Raw genomic sequence first — 25,371 nt, 5'->3', positions numbered from 1 at the left:
GCCATCTCCTCTCCTCCTCCGAACTGGGCGCCAGAGGATACAATGCCATAAGATCTCACGACAGCGCGCACTGCTGCTAGAGGGTACAACGCCGCGAGATCTCATGGCAGCGGGTGCTGGCGCCAGAGGGTACAACGCCGCGAGATGTCGCGGCATGGCGTGCTGCGGCCAGAGAGTACGACGCCATGAGGCCTCGCGGTGTCGCGCACTGCCATGAGATCTGTGTCACACGCTGTGTGCACGAGACACAGCACTCCAAAACTGCCTAGTATTTCGATTTATGGTATGTATGGGTCACTTGAAGTACATTTAATTCCCATCTGGCCCACCACAGCAAATGAGTTTGACACCCCTGCTTTAAAGTGACAGAATGCTGCATGAGGTAGACTGCTATCCTGACCACTGCTATGTTCCTAAAATTAGTGCTAATCACAGCTAAAACCTAACACAAAGGAAACAAATGTAAAGCCAGATTGAGTGAAAGACCAAAGGCAATGAAAGGCAGGGGTGGGTAATGCAGGAGTCATCCAGAACTGGTTGCTGGTTTTCAACCTCTCCCCTCTCCCGGGTAGCACTATACAGAAGGAAGCCATCCTTTGCTAGAAGCTCCCTTAAGCTCAGGCAGAGCCAGTCAAGCTGTTCTCTTTGGGGCTCTCCTAGGCTGGCAATCAACATAGCAGCCAGAGCTGCTGCTGCTCCAGGGATCTCTCCCCTGTTCCTCCCCAGAGTAACACACCTGATTTAAATACAAGAGCTTAAAAGTCATAGTGCCCCGCTCAAGGAACACATTTTTCAATTCATGCTTAAGTACATGTTTTCTTCTTAAACAATCACCCTTGGCAGGCAATGGACTGGACACAGCTACTCTAAACCAACTCATGTACCACCTGATAGTAGTCCCCCATACTGCACTTTGAAATCACTTTTATGTAGTTGACAGGATAACCTTCAAAATGTTAACCAATGGAATTATGTTTATGAACAGCTTTAGACATTAGTTCTAAAATGTGTGAATTGCTCCTATTCATGCTACAGTCTACTGCACATAGTTGGCAAACACTAACTTTCCTTTGCTAGTCTTCAGAACAGAATACTCAAGCTAACTGTACTACTTTATAGCTGGAGGCAATAGCAGATAATGAGTTAATCAACACTCTCCACTCCAGATCTGCCCAAAACAGGAGGAAAAGAAAAAAGACGTGGCATCAAGTGACTTTAATGCCGATATCTGTCGCCTGTTCAGTCAGTGACACGCATACTAAACAGACTATTAAAAAGCACTAGTATCTTTCATACCTATCAAAAATAATTTTAAATAATTAAGATTTATCAATATTTTAGCTAAATATGGCTCCGACAGCTCTCTACAAGAGACTCCATCTCCTGCATATGAAAAAACACTTAAGTATCATACTTTTGAACAAGTTTTTTTTAAAAGCCATACAAGTGCTGTAGTCCTTAGGACTATGGTACATTCTTATTGATCTAATTCATGTCTAAATCAGGCTTTTTTTTAAGAGACATGTTAGACTTTAAGTAGAAAGATTATGCAGCAAGACTTCTAGCAGTACTCTGACAGCCACTAACAACTGCTTATTCTTGAAGAGGTGGGGGTTCCTTTACAAAAATGAATCAATACTCTCATTTCATATTCCTTCAACTCTGTGAATATGAATTTTTAAAGGCATCATGGCTGGCCAAATTCCTTCACAAACGGCAAGCTTAAGGGGAAACAAATCCAAAGCATAGGCCTGACAAATGTAATTTACTTTAATTTAAATTGAGAAGAAAATGATTGCTACAATAGCCCTTTGATGGGGAAGGACCCTGCCAGGGGCTGTGGAGTGCCATTTACAGTATGTGTATGCGGAGGGGAAGGTCATAATGGTTTTCCCCCCTTCCCCAATTCTCCTTTTCCATTCTCAGGCACCACCCCCTCACCTCCCAGCAGCCTTATCACACTGGCCCATGATCTCCTACAGCCACCCCCTCCAAAGCTGAGTCAGTAGTGTTGAGACTCTGTGTGTGAGGTGGCTGTGCCACTCAGATAATCCCAGCAAACCCTCCATCATGATGGAGGGGCAGCAGGGCCAAATCTGAGTGAATGTAGTTGTGACCTGGCTACTTACATTTAGCCTGGCTAAAAGTGGTTGGGCTATGGCCTCGGTGGCCCTGACTCCACGGCATATGGACCGTACCATGATTTGTGTTGGCTAGTCAGTTCCAGTCCTTCTTTCATTTGTGTAGGAGAGACATGTTGGATCTGAGAGGGAGCCAGCCTTATATATGCTTTCTTTAGTAATTCTGGTAAGGTCAGACTGTCCAAAAATAAAAGAAAACACCCCATCACCTTCTCACAAACAAAGGAGTCATCAGCATGACAGATGAAATCTACCAACAGCTCTCAACCCAGATCCATGTCTGCTGACTTCATCACATTCCAGGACAACTGGTCCCAAATCCGTCCTTTCAAATGTGAAACATACAGTGTTCCAGTACGTCTAAAGTACATTTTTGATGGAATCAAGCTAGCAAGCACCTGTGTCTGCTGGTAGCCAGCTCCTGAAGACTCCCCTCTTTAAGAAGTAGGTCCAGCAGGTCCAAACCCCTTGAGGAATCTGGGGCTGTAATGCAGCTAGCAAGAAAGGGGACTCATTCTTCACCCCAGGCAGGGCAGAACAGTCAGTGAATATCCATAGAACCTACATCCAAAAAAGCCTTCCCATTGCAAGCACAGTTTAAGTTAGCTGCCAGCGCTGCAGTAATCTTACCAATATAACATCAACATCCTTAGGAACACCCTGGAGAAAGGCCATTTTTGGTACTAATGAAACAATTACAAACCAATCCATGTATTGTCTTCATTAGGTAAAGGGATCTCTTCATAAGTTATTCTGATGTAAGGGGACTTCATAGGTAAAAGCCAGTATTCTAAGTTATAAAAGAGATAAAACTGGTGGTTCAAGATGACTTGATCTACTATTTTTAAGACATTCAAGAAGAACTCTTTAACAGGCTGATGAGGTTTGAATAGATAGTAGAAATCTCTTATGGCTGCAGCCACTGTCTTGTTTCCTAGAGGTCCAAAAATAGATGTTTCATTCCCCAAATAAATGGGTTCTCCAGTAAACAAAGTAATGCTGGTGTAATTTGTTTGCATCTTCTTAAATACAGCCCCTAACTCGGCCAACTTCTGGTATGTCCTTAATATAAATTTCGAGCATTCATAGGATTCAAACCACACTACTGCATCCTTGTCAGGACTTGCTCGAACTGTCCAGGTCTCATAGTAAATGCCAGTATCATTGTCATATTTTACCCATTTTGCCATTTGGTTAAACATTGTTCCTGTAAAAAATAAAAATAGGATATCTCCATAAGCATTATGGAAAACTATACTGTCAAATGCATACAATTAATAGATTACAAGGATCGAAGGCACCACTGTGATCATCTAGTTTGACCTCCTGTATAAAACAGACCATAGAACTTCCCCCAAATAATTCATAAGCATGTTTAGAAAAACATCCAAACTTCATTTAAAAATGGTCAGTCATGGGGCTCGGTAACCTGTGCCAATGATTAATTACCCTCACTGTTGAAATGGACACCTTATTTCCAGTCTGACTTTCTCTAGCTTCAACTTCCAGCCATTGGATCATTTATACTTTTGTCCGCTAGACTAAGGAGTCCACTGGTAAACCTTCACCCCATGGAAATATTTACAAACTGTAATTAAATCACCCCTTGACCATCTCTTTGTTAAGGGAAATAGACTGAAAGAGATCAATCTATCACGATTAGACATGTTTTCTAAACCTTTAATCAGTCTCTTGGCTTCAATATCTTTCTTGAATTGTGGGCACCAGAATTGGACACAGTATTCCAGCAGTGATCGCACCAGTGCCAAATACAGAGAGAAAATAACAGGGCCATAAAACTGAGGGCCCCCTGTTTATGCATCTCAGGATTGCATTAGCTCTTTGCCCACAGCATCACACGGGAAGCTCATACTCAGCTGTTTATCCACCGTGACTCCAAAATCATTTTCAGAGTCACTGCTTCCCAGGATAGAGTCCCCCATCATGTATGGCCTACTTTCTTTGTGCCTAGATGTAGACATTTACATTTAGCCGTATTAAAACACATATTGTTTGCTTGCACCCACTATATGAATCAGTGACCTGCCCTCTTCATTATTTATCACTCCCCCTGTTTTTGTGTCATCTGCAAACTTTATCAATGATCACTTTATGTTTTCTCCCAGATCACTAGTAAAAATATTAAATAGCATAGGGCCAAGAACCTATCCGTGTGGGATCCCACTGGAAACACACCCCTTCGATGATGATTCCCAGTTTACAATTACATTTTGAGACCTATCAGTTAGACAATTTTTAATCCATTTAATGTGTGCCATGTGAATTCTAGTTTTAGTTTTTTAATCAAAATGTCACGCGGTGCCAAGTCAAAAGCCTTTCAGAACTCTAACTCAGCAGTATTCCTTTATCAACCAAACTTGGTACCGTTTTTTGATGAGATTACAAATTAGTCTGACCGATATCTTGCGCAGTTAGAATTATGTAAATTAAGTTCCATTAAGAAATCCTATATTGTGAATAGGCAACAGCCTGGCACAACAGAGATAACTACAAAGCATCACCTAGATGATAATGAAGTTGGGGAGTTTAGCATAAATCAGGAGGGATGAATAATGCCCTAGTGGCAGAGGCTCTTTGTTTAAATAAACATTTTTAAAATTGCTTTTCCTATTTCAGCCCTCTGCTTCCTTACCGGCTACAGCTCTAGGCTTAGCACCACTTTCTCCACCTACTCCCATGATTAAAAGATCTTGTCTGATTCTATTTTACATATGTAATTATAGGCAGAGCAAGTAGCACTGCCTATAGTTAAGGTTGCCGAATACTGCCCATTATAATACTCTGCTTTTCATTACTTAAAAAACTGTGTTGAACTTTAACCTTTCAGACTGAAATTTTCCATGCTTCTTCTCCACAAGATGCCGATCTGAAGTGGGAACAAAACATCTTTCTGCTTCACCATTCTAGATTCAACATACAATTTTAAATAGCTCTTCCCATGGCAGAGGGAAGGTCCGGGTCAGGAGGTAACTTATTTTCATTCCTGCCCCATGCATTTTCCTTAAGTATAAAGTGCCTCTATTCTTTTATATAAGCAATTTTGTAAATGAGATAATAGTTTTTTCCCCAAATATTTACACTGTACAGCTATTTAATAGTCCACAATTAAAAATGCTCACACGTATCTAATAACTTGGCCTGTGTCTCTGACAACTCCTCATGGATATCTAGTCATCGGCTCTAGCTCAACACGGCTAGAACAGAGCTCTTAATCTCCACACCACCACCACCAACTCCTCCCCCCATCCCCATTTGTTGGTGGTGGTGTGGAGATAAAGAGCTCTGTTCTAGCCGTGTTGAGCTACAGCCGATGACTAGATATCCCTGAGGAGTGAGGAAGGTACCTCACAAATAATATTTCACCCTACTAATACCCATAGTACAGGTCAAAATATGTTATGATCAACAGTACCAGAGGCTACCAACAGATCTGAAAGAACTGGCATGGACATCTGATCAAGGTGGAGGAGGCCCATGTGTTTAGTTAGTTAAGGCTCTGTCACACTATATGGGTTGCTGTTTACTTCTTAGCAGCATCAGTCAGATGGAATCTGCAGACTCAAAGGTTGATGTGCCAGGTTGATGAAAATGGAAGGGAACTTAGGTAGAATAGAATAACACATCATATTAGCATTTGAAGCACATAGGTCTGTAGTTTTAATCTGACTCTCGCTGCTTAGAAAGAAAAGATGCCTGCAAAGTGTGCCAGCACCTCAGCAGGCTAGGTGAATACACTGTTTACTTCTATACATTTCATTTAAAAGGCAGCAGATTCCTGTATGTATGAGCTTTGCATGATATTTGTTCAGTATTTATTATGGAGAGTATCATTTTTATTCTAGCATTTCAGTTTCACATTGAGGGGCCATGATTCGTCCATAATGTAGATTGAATTGAGAAGCTATTTTGGTGAGCAAAATAAAAAGACTAACTATAATAAATACTCCACTTGTTCTGCAATATGTGATAGATAGGCCTATTATTGCTACTGAGGTTATTTGTAGTTTTATGATACAGCAGTTGAAAAACAGAATTGAGTGACTGTAGCTGTTCTTGAGAGCATTTCCTGTTATGTCCTACTTATCTGTTCGAGAGCACAACACAATTCTCTCCATTTTTCCATTTAAAAATTAATCTGCCACTTCACAGCAGGAGGTTATGTTCCAGTGCAAGTGTATGAAAAGAGCCCCGAAGGGTTCAGTGTAAGCTGTTTTGCTATTTTTACACTCAAAAGACTCAACTATTCTTGCACAGGTGCTGATGTGACATAGCAAGCAATTCTCACTTAACAGCATCTTTTTAGCGTGGGTTATTCAAAGGACAGCATTACCATATCATTTCCTATATTAAGAAAATTACAAGAGTAATATTTCAATTTCAAATTAAAAGCTTCAATCACTCTGCATTGCCAATGACCTACAAAAAGTGAGTGGAAAGATACTGTATGACCTGAATGCGAGATAGCTTTTGTACATTATAGTATTAGTGTCACCACAGGATTCCAAAATCTACCTGATATAGTGGTCACCAGGACCAAGGTCCCATTTTCCTTCCAATGTGCATCATCTATTCCTTCATAAAAGCAGGCAGCTCCCTGATTACACCAGAATGGTGCATCCATGTCAGGCCGGAGATGCGGAAATGTGCAGTTGCCAAGCTGGAAGAGTTCGTACCATTCCATTGTGTAGTTTTTGCCAGTTATAGAGCTCTTGAAGCCAACAGCATCATGCATAATTTTCTGAGTAAAAGTCATGAAAACAAAGAATAAAAGATCTTGTAATGCGAACTTCAGTTTGCATTACTTAGCTACATTACAGTAGGTTAGAAAACAGGGTACTGTAGTGAGATGTGCCATATTAAATTACACGAACATTGATTCACATCATACTTGTCTGTAGCATGCACCTACTTCCATTTGCAAACCTGTAGCCAGTGGCAATTATGAAGTAGATATTCAATGATCCAAATTGTGGAACAAGGATCTTTAAAATCAACAAACAAAGCTTCTTTGGGGGAATCAATCCTGTGCAAAATAATGAAAACTATTTTTGAGAACTACAAGGAAATGTTCATTTTAAAAATCAAATATAAATGAGCCACAGGTCAGACTGCAGCTGGTTTCCTAGATCAGACAAATATCATTCATGTTCATACAAAATTTAATTCAAATCAGACTTTGTTTACTGTGAGATCTTCCTTCTTCATTAAAAAAAAAAAACTGTAGCGGTATAAGATTAACAAGATCTTTCCTACACACTAGCCAGACATTTTGTCATAAAGGACCAATAGCAAAGTGTTCTTTGTAAGTGATGTTAAAGTCAATGCAAAAATGCAAATAAATGCAAGTAAATGCACACACAATACATTTTCAATGCTTGGTATGTAAGGGCAAAAATACCAAGTCATGCTCTTTTCCTAATCGGTCTTGAATCACTTCCGTAAATCTAGTTTCAAGGTTAGCAGTTTTCTGATACCCTAATCCTAGCCCATAGCCTCCAGTACCCCACTCGAGAGTACTGAAATATTACAATGGATGAAGTCCTATTGTTGACACTTGCTGCTGAATTTAACTCATTTGCAATTAGTAATTTTTGTTAAATGAAAGCATCACCTTACCAAATGTCCAAGCAGATCACCGTATTTAAATTCCCACACTGGAGCCTGTAATCGATAGACTTCAATGACATCCTCATCTTTCATCACTGGAATGGGACAGCCAGTAGGACAGAACGTGTAACGAGCTTGACAGTAGGGATCTGTTTTCGGACGGTAATCAAAACGCCTACGTTTAAAAACAAAAGCATGGAAAACTCTCAGTGTAGCTTCAGAGCAAAGTTAGGATGTCACAAAGACTCTTACTTTAAGAGCAGTTTCCAAAATAGACTCTAATGCCCTGATTTTTAGAAGTTCTGAGTACCTGGAGCTCCCACTAAAGTCAATGCGAGGTATGGGTGTGCAGCACTCCTAAAAGTCATAAGTCTCCAATCCTGCAAACACTTACACAAGTGAGTTCATAAGATTACTCAGATGCATGTTTGCAGAACTGAGGCTTAAAACTGCATCTTCAGTGTGTGAGTGCAAGTGAATAACAACATTTAGATGTCTAACGGGGGAAACAATATTAATTGCACTGTAATGTCCTTGCATGGGCAAGACTGTGGACAGGAGATTAGAGGTTGGTTCCAGACCTGTTTCAAAATGTGGTCCTAAGTGCTTATTTACACAAGGAAATTGACCAGCATAGCTATTCTGGAATTCAGCACTCAGTTCACAGTCCCCATGTGGATAAACGATTCCAAAATAATTACTCCACTCTGTGAGCAAAGTAATTATTCTAGAATGAAATCACTTTCATTCTTCAACAGTGTTGATAAAAAGGAGCTACTCTGCAATAGCTAAATTATATCAGAACAACTATTTGGAATAATGATGACAGTCAATTTCCCCCATGTAAACAAGGTCTAAGAGTCTGAATTCCACCCATCTCTTCTAAAGATTTTCAGCTCTCCCAGCTCTAAAATCATTCTAGGTAATCATACCTTGTTTTCACGAAAACTAGAAAACTGATTCTACTTGTATAGTGCTTTCACTATAGAACCTGCTGAAGCATTCTGGGAAAACCATTATTTTTCCACTGCAAAAGTTCTTCCAATAACTTCACATTCTACTCTAACTCACTCACTATATTTCACTTAAATCCTGTTGCTCCTCACATTAAATTAGAAAGAGCATCCAAATCACAAAACTTAAATGTTCTTTCCCCCCCCTTTACAATAGCAAGATATTAATATGTTTATTTCAAAAAAGTTATGAGATGATCAGGCCCACATATGCTTACGGTTTGATTTTGTTTCACAAGTTTGAGGTTATAGGGCCTAATTCTGCACCCCTTCCCACCCCCATTAACTTCAGTGGATAGAGGAATAATCCCTGTTACTATCTGTTTTATGTTTCAGTAATCAGTCTTTGCTGGCCCCCTATATGCACACTAGATGTAATAGTTAACACCCTGTTCCACCCCTCCCACAAGTTCTTTTCCACATAAGTTAGACAAAACTTCTACACATATTACTGTCCCTTCTCCCAAAATCCTCCTACAATCACATGCAAAATTCTATTTGTTTGTTACATGTACAGGCTACGGAGCAGGATTGGAACATCCTGCCAGACACAGAATTTCCTGTGTGCAGTTGTAAGCTCCAGCTATTTTGGGGGGGGGGGGGGGGGGGGGGGGGGGGGGAGAAATACAGAATTGAGTCCTGAATATTCTTCCAATGTAATTTTGACTGCAGGATTTCTTTGAGGCTTTTGTATTTGTTAATTTAAAATAAAAAAAAATAATCAACCAGATTAAAATTTGTTGTGGACTGCATATAGTTTAATACAATTAAATCAATGAGACTACTCCTGGTATTAAAGGTAAGCACATGTGTGTTTCCAGGATTGGTATCTAATTTAATGTATCTACATTAAATAAAGTTAATTAGATCACATGCATTAAAGTGTGTGTGTATTTGTACGTGTGAAAATTATGAATATATTTGGTTCAGCAGAAATGGCTGCAGACACTCAAAGGCCAACCTAGGAAAATTAAAAAGTGGCTATGCAAAAATATCACCTTCAACAGATCAGCTCCCTGTGTGTATTCAGAATCATATCTTCTCACTTTATTACAATAAATATTTTATTTTAATTTAATTCAAGAAAAAAATTTCTATGGCACAATTAATTTCTGTTATCACCGAAGAGTCCATACAGCCATAGAACAGTAAGCAGGATTGGTTCATGCATCAATAACAATGGTTAACTAAGTTCCAATTACAAAATATTTTGACCTGATTTTCTGAGGCCTCTGGCACCTGCAGCTCCTGCTTAATGATGAGAATTAAATGATAAGTATCACTAAAAATTAGGGCACTTCTTAATATTTGTGGCCATGATTCACCAGCTAGAAAGAACCCGGGTTGATTTTTCAGATTCCAGGTCAAGCCTACAGGAACTACCCTCTTACTCGTAAACTGAGCAAATTTGATATGATGCCACTGACAAACAAGGAATTACTTCTTTTTTTAAATTGTTTAGAGAAATTCCCAAACTTTAAAATGTTTAAATAAATTTTAAACAAAGGTCCAGTTGTAGCCAGTAGGGAATCTTTATTCCAGTTTTATAATCTCTCTGGAAATCTTAGTTTTAAATGGAAAGCCTGACGGTTCTTTAACTATATCACTGTCAACATCTCATTATGTACAATAATGAAATGTGATGATCGAGTCTACCAAACTAGAACAGGTATCAAAAAAAGGCACAGGAGGTCTCACTTACACAGTCCTTTTGCAAACTAGATTTACTAATGCATTAGAACTATTAAAATTGACTAAAATGATTCAAGGAGTCCTGACACACATGCTCCAATTTTTAGGGCACTTAAATAACACTCTTAGAAGATGGAAAATCATTGAAAAAAGAAATCAGTGGTGACCTCAACACCTTTCAGCAATGTAACTGATTTTCAGGCTTGCTCTTGACTCATTACACACTTCCTCATTCTGGATTGAGGATTTTGAAAAGCAAAAAACTACTCTTAATTAGTTACACAATATTTCACAAAACTTTTTGCCAGCTCAAAGCAGATAAGCCCAGTGACTTCATAGAATCATGAGACCTGTTTTCAGACACTGCCCCTGAGTTATTTTGGGTGGTTGTTTTTTAAGAGTCTACCTTCTGCAGGCAGAAGAAAGGAAGTTGCTGCAGTTTCTATTCTTGAAGAGGTCAGAGATGGCTTACTTTATAATGTGCTGTACATAAGAATGGCCATACTGGGTCAGACCAATGGTTCATGTAGCCCAGTATCCTGTCTTCTGCCAATGGCCAGTGTCAGATGCTTCAAAGGGAATGAACAGAACAGGGCAATTTCAAGTGATCCATCCCATCAGCCATTCCCAGCTTCTAGCAGTTGGAGGTTTAGGGACACCCAGAGCATGGCATTGCATCCCTGACCATCTTGGCTAATAGCCACTGATGAACCTATCCTCCACGAACGTATCTAATTCTTTTTTTTCAATCCAGTTCTACTTCTGGCCTTCACAATGGCAATGAGTTCCACAGGCTGACTGTGTGTTCTGTGAAGTTGTACTTCCTTTTGTTGCTGTTAAATCCGCTGACTATTAATTTCGTTGGGTGACCTTTAGTTCTTGTGTTATATGAAGAGGTAAATAAGCACTTCCCCATTCACTTTCTCCATACCATTTATGATTTTACAGACCTCTTTCATATTCCCCCTTAGTCATCTCTTTTCTAAGATGAAAAGTCCCAGTGTTTCCTAATCATTTTAGTTGCCCTTCTCTGTACTTTTTCCAATTTTAATATCACTGAATAAAATTAATAGTCAGCAGGTTTTAAGCAAACATAAGAAAATACTCCTTCACACAACATTCAGCCACAGAAACTCATTGCCAAGAGAAGTTGTGAAGTATAACTGGGCTCAAAAAAGGAATTAGGTAAGATCATGAAGGATAGGTCTATCAACGACTATTAGCCAAGATGATCAGGGAGGCAATCCCATGCTCTGGGTGGCCCTAAATCACGGACTGCTAGAAGCTGGGACTGGACAACGGAGGGTGCATCACTCAATAAATACCCTCTTCTGTTCACTCCCTCTGAAGCATCTGGCACCTACTGTCCGATGTTTTAAGGCACTGAGCAAAACTGCAACTTGCAACCCGTTACTCACTTGTGCAGTCCCTACGGACCCAAGTTAGCCTTTGATTTCAGGAAGAGCTACTTGGACAAGCAGGGCCTCCTCCTGGGGGTGTCTGTGTGACTAGCCGCTTCCGCAATGAAATCCAGGGGCCAAATCCAACTCAAGGAGACGTGTGCCTGCAGCGCTGCGGGCTGACGCTCAACCGAGGCCTTTTAAACGGTGGGATTCCCTGCCCAAGGAAGCTTTCAAAGCAGGTCTGGTTTGCACACACTCACACAAAGAGGAGAGGGAAACGGCTCTCAACAGTGGCTAAGAACAAACTGGAAGTGCGTGCGTGTGTGTGTGTGTATACACATACATATATACACACACACACACCCCTCAAACAAAGTGAGCGAGACTTGCTGGGGCTCCCTGTGTGTGCGGGCTACTCACCTATAAGGCACAGGCCACTTGCCCTGCTGCTGGGGCTGAGATCCTGCAAAGGAGGAACGAGGCATACCAGCCACGAGCAGCAGCAGCAGCAGCTCCCCGAGCCCCATCTCACGGCGCACAGCCCCACACCGCCAGTAGGCCCTAGGCACTGAGCCGGACGCCCGAATACACACACATAGAGTGAGCTGCTGCTGCAGCGCTGGGCGGGGCTTTGGCTCAGTCTGGAATCCGAATCCGAATCCGCATCCGCTGCCTGTCACATGGGCTCCGTGACTCGGCCGGGGGCGGGGGGGGGACGACGGACGCGAGCTGTTTGCGCACGTGATCCACACCAGGCAGCCCGCCCCCGCCGCCAGCCAGCTGCAGTATCCTCTTGTCGCCGCCGCCGCGCGCCTGTTCCCTTCCCACGTTGCTGGATCCTGGATCTTGCGCGCCCCGGACCGGCCAGAGCCTAATGCGGGCTGCCCCGGGCCTGAGGGTGAGGGTGGGGGTGGGTTTCCCGCCCGGCAGCTGGAGCTGGAAATCCTGGGACTCTCACTCTCTGGAGGTGCCTTCTTTTCTTAATACAATTAAAAACGGAGTTGAAGACACGCTGCTCGGTGCCCTGGGGCAGACAGATCAATACAAAGCAGCACCTTTCCATTTGTGTCTGACAGAGAGCCAGAGACCAGGAGAAACAGAAAGAAAGGGGCAAGTGAGCACCTCTGCAGCAACTGAGTTCTTAGGGGAGGGCGTGAGACTGTGTAAAGCTGCATGAAGAAACAAGGCATTAATAGTCACAGACTTGATAAGGAAGCAACAGCTGCTATGTTACTAAAACTGCCTTTGCCAAAACAGCTCTGCATGCTACTTACGTTTCCAGGCAGTCATCTGCCAGCATATAAACAGATAATATGTCATCCAATCAGAAATGTATTAGCGTAGCTGGATCACCGCAGATGAATCTGATTCCAGTAGTTTGGCTGATCCCATCAGCATACTGAAACAGTGGCCTATTTAGAGATTGTTCCATGGGAGTTAATTCAAAGCTCAGCTGGATTCATTTTGAAAAATACACAACAGCTTTTACAGCCATATAAAAGCAGATCTAAGACCCTATGAGCCATGCAGATTACAATGCATTTTCAGTTATAATACTGCAGTAATACAGGAGAGGAAATAAGCTGTGCCTGTTTGAGTTTGGTGCTTGCTATTACTATTCCCAACTGAATGATTTAATGAAGGACGGAGACTTCAAGTAGCCACATAAAAGAAACCAGAGAGCTTGTGACAGGCTGTCATTGGGGAAAAAATAATCCAAAACTAGAAGAATGGTTCCAAAAAATATGTGAAGTGGCTACAGAAAAACTATTGCAGTGGTTACATACCAGCGAAATAGACAAGAAGACAAATAGCTACCCGGATATGTGATTACCATCTATTCAATACTAAAAGTACAGTTGCCTTCAAAAAATCAGTGCACACCTGTCCAACATTTTTTAATATTAACCTTTGATAGACATGCCTGATTTGATAAATATGAGTAGAGCAAGTTTCACTCAGTTTAATTAAATCAGCAGAAACAACACATCATGGATGGGGTAAAGAGGCTCGATCTGTAATATGGTAACACCTTGTTAAATAGATTGGATGATTATATTACTGAATAATGTTTCTTGAAATAAAAAAAAGGTCACTCTTGTTTATTATTATTATTATTATTATTTTGTTTCTGATATTTACATGGCAATGATTTATAAACCTGTTAAAACTTCCTAAATAAATAAATAGTTTGGAAAGAAATGAGAGACCGTGGATTGCAGCAACTGCCAGCAGACAAAGCTTAGAAAGCTTATTGTCAAAAGCAGGCTCTACATTTGCATGCTCAGGGCACACAATTTTAGGTTAAAACAAAATTTCACTGTCCTTCACTATAATACTCTTTCTGCATTTTCTCAGTCCAAATCCTCATATTTTCTACGTCTGCATTTGTTCATGCCAGATTCTTTAATAGCTTGTTGCTGCTGATCCAAAATCATAGGCTAGAAACTTTCATCATAGAATCATAGAATCATAGAGTTGGAAGGGACCTCAGGAGGTCATCTAGTCCAACCCCCTGCTCAAAGCAGGACTAACCTCTGCTATATCATCCCAACCAGGGCTTTGTCAAGCCGCAGCTTAAAAACCTCTAAAGATGGAGATTCCACCACCTCCCTAGGTAACCCATTCCAGTGCTTCACCACCCTCCTAGTAAAAAACTTTTTCCTAATGTCCAACCTAGACCTACCCCACTGCAACTTGAGACCGTTGCTCCTTGTTCTGTCATCTGCCACCACCGAGAACAGCCTAGCCCCATCCTCCCTAGAACCCCCTTTCAGGTAGTTAAAGGCCGCTATCAAATCCCCCTCATTCTTCTCTTTTGCAGACTAAACAAGCCCAGTTCCCTCAGCCTCTCCTCATAAGTCCTGTGCTCCAGCCCCCTAATCATTTTTGTTGCCCTCCGCTGGACCCTCTCCAACTTGTCCACATCCTTTTTGTAGTGGGGGGCCCAAAACTGGACACAATATTCTAAATGCGGCCTCACCAATGCCGAATAGAGGGGAATAATCACTTCCCGTGACCTGCTGGCAATGCCCCTCCTAATGCAGCCCAATATGCCATTGGCCTTCTTGCCAGCCAGGGCACACTGCTGACTCATATCCAGCTTTTTATCCACTGTTACCCCCAGGTCCTTTTCTGCAGAGCTGCTGCCCAGCTCGTCGGTCCCCAGTCTATAGCTGTGCATGGGATTCTTTCTTCCTAAGTGGAGGACTCTGCACTTTTCTTTGTTGAACCTCATTAGATTTCTTTTGGCCCAATCCTCCAGTTTGTTTAGGTCACTCTGTATCCTATCCCTACCTTGCAGGGTATCTTTGATGTATGCTGTTTCCAGTACTGTCTCAACCTAGCCTTTAAATGTGCATACAGTTTGGGATGACCATCTTTTACTGAACTACAGAATTCAGTATTTGCAAATGCAAATAAGGTCAGATGTATGCACAGAAGCACTGAAAGTTCATATGAGTAAGGAAGAATGATTTGTTACCACTGGAAAGCACCTGAGTATGTACAGTTCCAGAGGGGTAGCCGTGTTAGTCCGTTTTCAGCAAAACAACTAGAATTCTGTGGCACCTTATAGACTAACAAATTTATTTGAGCATAAGCTTTCGTGGGCCCAAATAAATTTGTTAGTCTTTAAGGTGCCACAGAACCCTCGTTGTTTTGAGTATGTACAGATTGTAGTAATGCAGTTACTGCTCATGCTAATCAAAATATGATTTCTTTAGACAGGTTTTGTGTATACTGTGATAAGCCAAAGAAAAGTAGGAAAATGAGATATTTTTACAGTGCATGAATCATGCCAATTATTATATAAATAGTTTTATTCAGTATTATACTGAACATGGTCAGGAGGATTAGAATGGTTTGGGCAAGTGTGTTGATTTACCATGAAGAGTATGTTTGACAATGAATTAGATGGTTTAATTAATAGGCCAATTTCCTACTTAATATATAGGCTACGAAAAGAACCTATAAATTGACAATGTTGAGAAATCATTTTATGAGTTTAATTACCTTCCCCCCAGTCATACTTTTAAATTGATTCAGGTAGTAGTATACCATAATGATAGAGTTATTCTATAAGAGTGAAAATAAATGCAGTGGAAAACAGAGCATGATTTATTTCTTACAAAAAGTTGCATTCATATTCCATTCTCACTCATTACAGCAGGCGGAAAGCTCATATGAGTAAGTAAGAATGATTTGTTACCATGTGTAGAGTGGAAATTTCATTTGACTATAAAGGTCCCTAATTACAGTTGTAATATTTCAATCCACCAGCATCACCTTAATGAAAAGTGACATCAAGTTGGACACCAGTATGGGGGCTCAGGGTTAGAGACTAAACCAGACTGCATCCTGTCTTAATTTGAATTTTGTAACCAGGAAAAAAACTTTAGGGTCAGATTTTTAAAGGACTTCTCGTGCAAAACTCACTCTTTCACATGCAAAACCTTTTTTTTTTTTTTTTTTTTTTTTTTTTGTATATAGATCAGGTAGTCAGGTGCCTGATTTATGCCTGGACCAGTTTTGCACATATAGGCCTCAAGCCTGCAAAGTTTCCTGCCCTTGCTTAATTTTACACACTGTGTAGTCCCATTGAAATCAGTATGTACATAAATCTCTGCAGCAGCGGGGCCATGATATGAATACGGATTATGTGCCTTGAAAACTGGACCTAAATGTATTTACTGAGCATCATCTGCAGCTGGATATTCATAATTTGTCACAGCACCAGTTTGTCTAGCATGAGATACAGACACTACAGCCCCCAGGACACCATGAAGTTCCATCTGTTGAGCGCCGTAGATGATATGCTTCCTGGGGTAGGTGACCAGCTTCTTTGCTTTTCTGAGCAGCGCCTAGCACAACAGGACCCTGCTCTTTGTCTGGTGTTGCTCGGTGCTGCTACAGGAATAAAAAAATGATAATCTGATTATTAATACCGCAGACCCCCCAAGCGGATTAAGAACTTTACAGGCCTCGTTCCCTTTGCAGACACTGTTTTGCCCTTTCCTATTGACTTCACTCCTGATCAACACATTCACCCTCCCTGCCCCCGTCACCCGCAGCCCTCCCCTGAGGCTCGGATTGGACGCAGACGGAGATGCTCCTCGGGGGCCCCTCTAGTGCTTACTACAAAGGACACCTGGGAAAAAGCAGCGTCTGGGTGCGCACGCAGCGGCGTGCAGGGGCCTGGAGTGTTTAACTCCCTCCCGATCTTCAAGCCAAGCGGCGCCCGCAGTCTGTAAAGCGGCCTGCAGGGGGGCTGGGCCGGCGGCACTGACCTAGCAGCGAGGCATGGGGAAGCGGGTGGCCCTGGTGCTGGCCGGCTGCGGGGTGTTCGATGGCAGCGAGGTGCACGAGGCCTCGGCCGCCCTGGTTCATCTCAGCAGGGGCGGAGCGCAGGTGAGAGCGGAGCCGCGTTGCAGCGCGCCGGGGAGGGGAGCGGCTCCGGCCGCGGGCCGGGAAGCCGTGCCGTGCTGCTGCAGCAGGCCTTTGCTGGGCCTGATCCCTGGGCCAGCTGCTGCTGCTGCTACAGCACGGATCGGGACCTTCCACCTGCCTCAGTCCAAAGGGGCCGCTGGCCGGTGCCTCTAGCAGCGGGACGCTCCCCGCCCGGCAGGCTGCAGAAGCCGAGATCTGGTGAGGCAGAAGACTGCAGTGAAAGGGCCGGGGAGGGGGCTCTCTTCCCCCAGCCTGCCTCCTCCTCTCCCGCGCCCCTCCGCAGCTTAGGGACAGAAAACGTGTGAAAAACGGATTTGGCAAGTAGCGGTGGCCCTGGGTTAAAAACTCTGATCCAAATACCTGCTTCCGCCTCCCCCCCACTTTAGATCTAGAGCCGGAGCCAGATTTTGCTGCTAGCCTGTGTTTTGGGCTGAATCCGATTCTTGGGTGAGGTTTTGACCTGGATCCAGATTTTGTGCCTTGGTCCTATCTCTGTGTTAAAACAACAGAGAAGGGCCTCATCTCAGCTGCACATAACAGATAACGAAGTGCTGGGCCTAGACAACAGTAGCGGGGGTCAGTTTGGGTCTGAGTACAGATTCAAGACGATGACTGAAAAGTTCCAGAGGGGTAGCCATGTTAGTCTGTATACAGCAAAAACAACGAGAGTTCTGTGGCACTTTAAAGGCTAACAAATTTAATTTCTGCAGGCATTAGCATAAGTGGGTTACAGTCCACGAAAGCTTAGGCCTGCAGAAATTAAATTTGTTAGCCTTTAAAGTGCTGCAGAACTCTCGTTGTTAAGACTGTGACTGAAGGCTAGACATTAGATATCGCTTATGATTTTGTACAGCCGCAGCATGTAACAGGTGAAAACAGGAACCTGAAAAGCATGCTCTGTAACAGCTATGTAAAAATATCAACAATGCCACTTTCTCGCGGCTTCATAATTTTTCATGCAGACTTCTAAAGGCTTGTTGAAGAAATGCATTCTTCCTTTAAAACCATTAGCAAAAAGATAGGTTGCTGAATGAAAATGCAGTTCCCATGGCAGTGAGCTATGACTGATTTTGAGGTGGAAAGCACATTTTCATAAATAGAGGGGGAGGAAGCAGAAAAATAGCTAAAAAAAATTATGCTTTCTAGAAACATTTTTTTAAAAGTTTGTTCCAATATGATTTTTTTTTCCTCTACGTCTCTTTAGGCTCTTAGCCAAAGCACAACTAAAGTCTATCCACTGATTTCAGTGGGTGTTGGATCAGGTCTCTAGTGCAGAGTTAATACATTTCTTAATGAGTTTCTTAGGTGCATAAGTCCCTTGATGCAGTGTTTCTCAACCCTTTAAATAGCAAGTACCCCCTAACTTCTGAAAATTTTAATAAGTACCCCAACACTCAATTTTCCACAGGATTTTATATTTACAGACTAATGTAAGCCATACGTTGGAAGAAGAGCTGAGTATATAAGGCTGTGATATGATAGATGTCAGATCTAGTGTGGGTACTGTTACCACCTTTATACCAGGGGTGCGCAACTCAAGTAGGTAGCTGGGCTAGAGGTAACGTTGGCCAAAGCTAGGAGGCTTTGAGTGGTATGCCAATGCTGGGGAATATAAAGCGCTGCACCAAAGTTTTTGTCATAGATTTGAGAGGAGGAAGGGGTGAGAGAGAGACAGGAAAAGAGGGTAACTGGTGAAATCTGGGGCTGATCAGCTAGAGCAGTGAAATTGACAAGTTTTCTGGGCACTGGGCTTTGGGGGCTGGCTGCCACCTGGGCAAGTTGCAGACGACTGCCAGCCTGGGAGGTGGGTGACTGCCACTCAATCTGATCTGGGGCAGAGGAGGCTTCCGTGTCGGCTGGGAACCCAGGGATGTGGGCAGGCAGCTGTCCCTCAGCTCAGAGCTGGGGTGCGGGTGGCTGCCACCCAGCTGCAAGCCCAGCTCACAAGATGCAGAAGGCTGCCACTAGACTCCCACCTGGAAGCTGGGACCCAGTGGGAAGTAGGGGGGCTGCTGTCTGCCTCCCCCAGAAGCTTACAGCTGCTGCCTGCCTCCTAGCTGGGAGCTGTGACCGGGTGGGAAGTGGGCTGCTGCTGCCCACCTCCTCTTCACTCTGATTTTTTCCCCGGGTACTATGCCTTGATGGATCTGGGCCTAAACACACACGTCTCAGTTTCAGGCTCTGCTGTGATCCCCAAAACCCGTGCTAAGCTGCTGCCTAAACTCACTTAGCACCCAGTGTTTAATTTGTAATGAAAGCAGTAGCAGGGCTCAAGCAACTGTATTACTTTCATAAGCGATGCGGCAAGCCCAGAGGTGCCAGGGCCATGAACTGCCCTTCCCAGCCCTGGCACAAATTAAGCACTGTCAGCACCTACATTTTCACTGAAAAGGTGCCTAAGTGCCTTAATTTCTGCCTCTGAGCACATGCACTGTGGGCTCCTGCCTAAGCCTGGGGAAAGGTAGGATGAACATCTATCTTATCTGCAGGGTCTGATCTGATAGGTGTGCTCAGAGGCTGCCTACCAGATCTGGTCCCATTCAAAATCTGGGGTGCTGGAAGAGGTGGCAGCAGTGCCCACCTTATAACTTTTAGTCCACTTGTTAGATCACTCACTTGGGTTGTGGGAGACCCAGGTTCAATTCTGCCCTGACTGATAGGGAGAGAGATTTTTGAACAGGGGTCTCCCACCTCTCATGAAAGTACCTTAAAAACTGAGCCATGTGGTATTCCAGTGTGGGGCTCCATCAGTTTTTCCTGTTGAAACTGTTTCATTTTGGATGAATAATGAAAGAATCATTGGAACAGAGGGACTAGACTCTGGGTGCCCCACTTCCTAAGTGACTGCTCTAACCACAACCACTTCTCCTCCTGCCATTTGTTGTGGAGTGAGGCAGGCACCTAAGCTGCCTGACTCTGGAGAAGGGTTCCCAACTGTGGATCGCAACCAGAGATAGGCAGCTCCCTGCAGCCCAGAGTTAGGTGCCCAACTCTGTGAATGGGTTGGGGCTTAGGACACACTCCTGTCCTTAGCATCATTGATTGGCTATCTTAGGTGTCTCCCCACGTAATGTGCTGGCTTTTGTGGTCCGATTCTTAGACATCTCTCTCTCCCAATCCAGTATTCTTTGGTAAGTGTCTCTAGTTTGTTAGTGAAGTTGTTGAATTGATATGATCCCTATGGCTTTACAGCTACAATATTTTTCTCCTCTTTATTTCTGTTTCCCTATACAACCCATTTAATTCTCTTTCTGTATTTTAGGTAAAGATATTTGCGCCCAACATTGAGCAGATGCATGTAGTGGATCATTTCAGAGGAAGTCCTACAGAAGAGAAGAGAAATGTGCTAGTTGAAAGTGCCAGGCTAGCAAGAGGCAACATTCAAGATCTGGCTGAACTTAAAGTGGGTGAATTTGATGCAGTCATTTTCCCAGGTGAGTTTCATTTTAAAAACAAATTGAAAATGATCCACCACCATAAAATGTAATTATAAATAACTGCTTTAACTTCCTGTAGCTAACATTTTACAAATCCCTTTTAAATAAAGGACATTCTCAAGTTTGACGGATCCAGAATCTTTCTTATAAATATGGATTTTGTAGAGGGTCTCAAAATACTTTTAAATACAAATTATTCAGTATAGCCATCTTTGTTAGGTGAGTATTGTTACCCCAATGTATAGGTATCGGGATGCTGGGTTTAATGTTAGCGTGCACATCACATTGTTCCTTCCTTCTCCCTAAAAGTCTGGTTATCTCCAGTTCCCTACCTATGGACAAGGACAGAGTGCAGAGGAAGAGCAGAGCAGTGACTTGCCATCGTACAACACTTCCTGTACTTTATTGACTCTAAAATGGTTGCCAGAGTGTCTGTGATTGCCAGCTGGATGCCATTCCCTGTCTGACATTTTGTTTAAATTATAGCTCCACTTTGCTGCTGACATAACAACATACAGCACTTCTTTAACATAAGATCTGTGAATAAAAGAAGGTGCTTTCCAAATGTGGGTAATTATTATTTCCATTTTACAGAGGGGGAAACCAAGCCACATAGAGGTTATGTGACTTGCGCAAGGTCCCTTTCCAGACATGTCTATGAAACTTAAAGAACTAGCACCTCAATAGGCCATTAACAGCAGTAATATTTAAATCATGACCGCGTTTTCTGCGGTAGAGCCAGTAGAGGGAGCACAAGTATAATATTAATAAATCCATTTTGAGGGCTGTGGTGAGTTGGTAACATCATCACTGCTTCAGGTGCACGGGCAAGTTAACAAATTCCATATGAAGTTCATTCTCCATTAGAAATCTAGTGGAGGGGGCTGGGGAGAATGACCATTAAAGAAAAACAAACTATATTAACTTGAAGATTAAATCTTATTTTGGAACTTCCAAGATAATATTCAAAACCATGAGTAATGGGAATAGGATGAAAGCAAGAAATTAAAATACTGTCCCTTAAAATAGTTCTTGCAGTTCTATCATCCTTTATTATAGGAATGCCAATGGTTGTGTGCATTCTACAAGGAATCAAATATAATTGGATGATTATACTTGGTAATAAGTTTTTATTACTTTGATAATTTAAATTAGTGTAAATCCAGCAAATGAAATTGCAGTAAAATTTAATCTGTTTCTGCCCTGAAATGATGATGAAATGCAGACAGAAGGTTGCTTATTGAAGCACATCTTCAGAGATTCTTTTTTTAATAGCCAATTGGTTTATAATTCCCAAGAGATACTGCCCAAAACGCCTAATACTGCACTGTCTGTAAAAAGTGAGACATACTGTTAATAAAAACTATTAAGGCCAAAAAGAGTTCACAGAAAAACATTTTTTTTATAGTTGTTCATATCTTGAACTAAAACTTCCAAAAGAAATTTCTCTAGAGGATAAAGTACACTGTCCTTATCAATCTCCATTTTCTTCATGTGGCATATCTAGCAGACTTGTGCTTCTTGTACCAAAGAACCAGCAGGGATTATAACAGAGGATTCCTGCCTCATAAAGTAGCCTAGCCCACAATAAGAACTCTGAATCATATTTACAAGATGGATGGAGGCTTGATTTCCCTCTACAGTCATGAACTACACAAATATTGTCCAGTTTTCAATTTAATGTATCATCATTCTTAGGTTTAGTTTCTCTTTGTGTGTTGGTTGGTGCAGGTCAAGTGGTAAAACTTACTGGGGAGAGGCATGGGTTGAGTGGGTCTGAAGATTAAACTCTCCTCTCACCTCCTGAAGAGGATTGAGCCTCTTTGCTGAGGCATGTGGGAATGCTTGCACATCTGCTGCCTATGCAGTCTAGGATTTCAATTGTTAATGTTGTAAATCCAGCATGTTTTGCATGCTGAATGCTCACAGCCCACTAACTTAAAAAATGTAGATAATGTAGAATTTAAAAACTATGCTTTGGCTAAAAAATAAAAGGGTACAACATCCTTCTGGTCCTGTAGCTAGCTGATTGCTCTTAAGACTGCTTTAAATGTGAATTTATGCCTTTTCTCCCCCCCCCCCCAGGTGGATTTGGTGTAGCAAAGAATCTGTGTTCCTGGGCAGTGGATGGAAAGAACTGTACTATCAATGAGCTTGTGAAGTCCACTCTTCAGGCTTTCCATAGTGCTAAGAAACCCATTGGTTTGTGCTGCATATCCCCAGTGCTGGCAGCTAAAGTCTTCCCAGGTTGTGAAGTCACAGTTGGCCATGATAAAAATGTAGATGGAAGGTAAGAAAGGGTTAAAGACATTTTTATTTTGTTATATGCACAAAATATCACAGGACTATGATGTCACATTCTCTGGGGGAATGTTATTAGTCACATTCTTTCTCTTATTTTACACTGTCCATTTCATAATGATGGTAGGAAATCCACTTTTTGGAGCAAGTGGACTGAATGTATGAGGCTAGTTGGCTTGTTATGCACTTGAGGGGCATAGTAATTTACCCCTAACCAAGAAATACACTGGTCCAGTACTTGTCTGCTAACAACATCCTCAGTTGCATTACACTTTTTTTTTTTTTTTTAATTCTGGCTAAGGGATATATGTTTCAGAGCACAATCAGGTGCCTGTGGTAAGGAATCAACTTCTCCTCTTGACATGGTTTTCCAGAACTGTCCAGTTTGCATTATCCTTGTGTCTTCCCTGAAGCATCTGCAACTGAGCCAGTGCTGGATTAGATGGACCATTGGCTCGATTCAGTATGGTAGTTCTGTGTTTACAGATGTTAAACGTGGCTGCTGGCAGACATCCAAGTGACAGCACTGAGTAATTTTAACAGAACCTTGGGCCCAGATCATTCATTTGCCATTCTCCTTGCTCTCATTGTTTTAATGGAATTGCCTTTGCTGGTGGGAGGGGTTTGAGGGCATGGGCATTGGTAGCAGCTGAGTAGGAAACCTAGCAGGAGTTAATGCTTCTTCAGGTAGGATATCTGTATGCAATTCTATAGCAGCTGCTTCACCCCCTGCTGGCTTATCTTTAAACAATCACTTCCCTGCAAATGTGGTGGAAGGTCTTCTAGAAGGGCCCAGAACAGGATTTAAAGTTGTTGAGAGTCTAGCACTTCCTCTGGATCCCTCAGGAGAATGTGCCTCTGAGTGCCAAAAGTTGTTATGACTAGCCTCTCTTCATAAATGCATCATAAGATTGTTAGCAGTTTTGCAGTTATGCAGATCATGGATTTGTAGTGTAGATAGCAAAACATTTTGCTTTGTCAAGATATCAGATCAGTGGTAGGTAGGGTGTGGGGAGAGTGAGTACTTTTCTTTGCTGAAGTCTCTGTAGATCTCAAATCTGGATCATAGATCCCTTCATATCATCACTGCTAAAAGTGATTTGAATATTTCTGTAATTCTCGCACTGAAGTGGTTATCACATGACTATCGTATGGCTACGTACAATATGTTTTTCCTTTTAATGCAGATCTTCTTGTTAACAGGTTTCCTGATACTGAAACAGCATCTGCTATAGCAGAACTTGGATGCACGCACATTTGCAAAGATGTAACTGAATCCCATGTGGATGCTGCCAACAAAATAGTCACTACTTGTGCTTTCATGTGCAAAGCCCCTTTGCATGAAATCTTTGATGGAATAGGAACAATGGTGGCAGAAGTCCTGAAACTCACCGAGGGACCGCTATGAGGTCTGGAATCCCCTGAAGCCCAAAGGACAATCAGTAAATATAAAACATTTACCTGTGCTTAACTGTATTAATAAAATAATGCAGCTAATGAGCTTCAGTCTGTTTTTAAGTCCTGCACCATGCCAACAACTGTAGAATTTTACCACCTTTTTTCCTCTTTATTTGAAATAGGCAGCATCTCTTGAGTTTTAGTTTGAGCCTGAATGTATTCAGAGATGTGGAAGACTTAGGAGTTTTTGTAATACTCAAGTATAATAAAATGTGACAGCAGAAAACAGGATTGAATTACTCAACTAGTTTGAAAGTGTGACAGATTTAAATCAAGCAGATGAACTAAATCAATATAGCCAAAACAAGAAAATAATCTGGGGTTTGTGATCCTGAGAGTCTTTAAACAAGCCTAATGCTACTATTTGGTACATTTGTAACAGATAAAAACCCTCTATATAGCTTTCAGAACAGCTAGACAAACCAGCATTGATAGTGTTTGCAATTTAACACAATTTTTTTGTTAAATCATCTTTTTTGGTCAAGTTACATTATCTTTGTTTTTAAATGAAATAATGAAGGAGTAAATTAGGAAGAGGAATTAATCCAGTTAGAGACGTTTCCACACACAAATTACAATGGCGAAACTTACTCCACCAAGTGGATTATAAGAATTCAAATATGTGGGTTCTCATCTAAGATCATAGAATAGAATCATAGAAGATTAGGATTGGAAGGGATCCCAGGGGGTCATATAGTCCAACCCCCTCCTCAAAGCAGGACCAACCCCAAATAAATCATTGCAGCCAGGGCTTTGCCAACCTCTGAGGATGGAGATTGTGTGTGGGCAGAAGTCAGCATTTCTTTTAGGCACAATCCTTCAAGAGATGTTAACTTCCATTAACTTCAGT

The 25,371-nt window shown here is 42.1% G+C and overlaps 2 protein-coding genes across 4 annotated transcripts; one reads left to right on the top strand and one right to left on the bottom strand.

Annotated features, from left to right (window-relative positions):
• Positions 1-544: 544 nt before the first annotated feature.
• CLN5 (CLN5 intracellular trafficking protein) lies at positions 545-13,260 on the bottom strand. Of its 3 annotated transcripts, none has more exons than XM_067563258.1 (4): positions 13,152-13,260; positions 7,779-7,944; positions 6,675-6,900; positions 545-3,348 (listed from the first exon to the last, which is right to left on the bottom strand). In XM_067563258.1, exons 1-4 carry the CDS (start codon positions 13,175-13,177, stop codon positions 2,837-2,839), a joined length of 930 nt encoding a protein of 309 aa, XP_067419359.1. In that variant the 5' UTR covers positions 13,178-13,260; the 3' UTR covers positions 545-2,836. The 3 variants fall into 3 exon arrangements, with proteins under 3 accessions (XP_067419359.1, XP_067419358.1, XP_067419360.1); XM_067563257.1 differs by lacking the exon at positions 13,152-13,260 and adding an exon at positions 12,298-13,129; XM_067563259.1 differs by lacking the exon at positions 13,152-13,260 and adding an exon at positions 11,893-11,926.
• A 3,747-nt stretch (positions 13,261-17,007) lies between these two features.
• Positions 17,008-24,563, top strand: LOC137163125 (glutamine amidotransferase-like class 1 domain-containing protein 3, mitochondrial). Its single transcript, XM_067563256.1, has 4 exons — positions 17,008-17,286; positions 20,588-20,759; positions 22,848-23,052; positions 24,267-24,563. The coding sequence occupies exons 1-4, from the start codon at positions 17,179-17,181 to the stop codon at positions 24,469-24,471; spliced, it is 690 nt and encodes a 229-aa protein (XP_067419357.1). The 5' UTR covers positions 17,008-17,178; the 3' UTR covers positions 24,472-24,563.
• The last annotated feature ends 808 nt before the right edge of the window (positions 24,564-25,371 follow it).

This window comes from Emydura macquarii, unplaced genomic scaffold (genome assembly GCF_026122565.2).
Source record: "Emydura macquarii macquarii isolate MOO-44397 ecotype Brisbane River unplaced genomic scaffold, CSIRO-AGI_Emac_v2 contig_2473, whole genome shotgun sequence".
NCBI classification, from domain to species: domain Eukaryota; kingdom Metazoa; phylum Chordata; order Testudines; family Chelidae; genus Emydura; species Emydura macquarii.
This window is presented reverse-complemented; position numbering and strand designations above follow the sequence as displayed.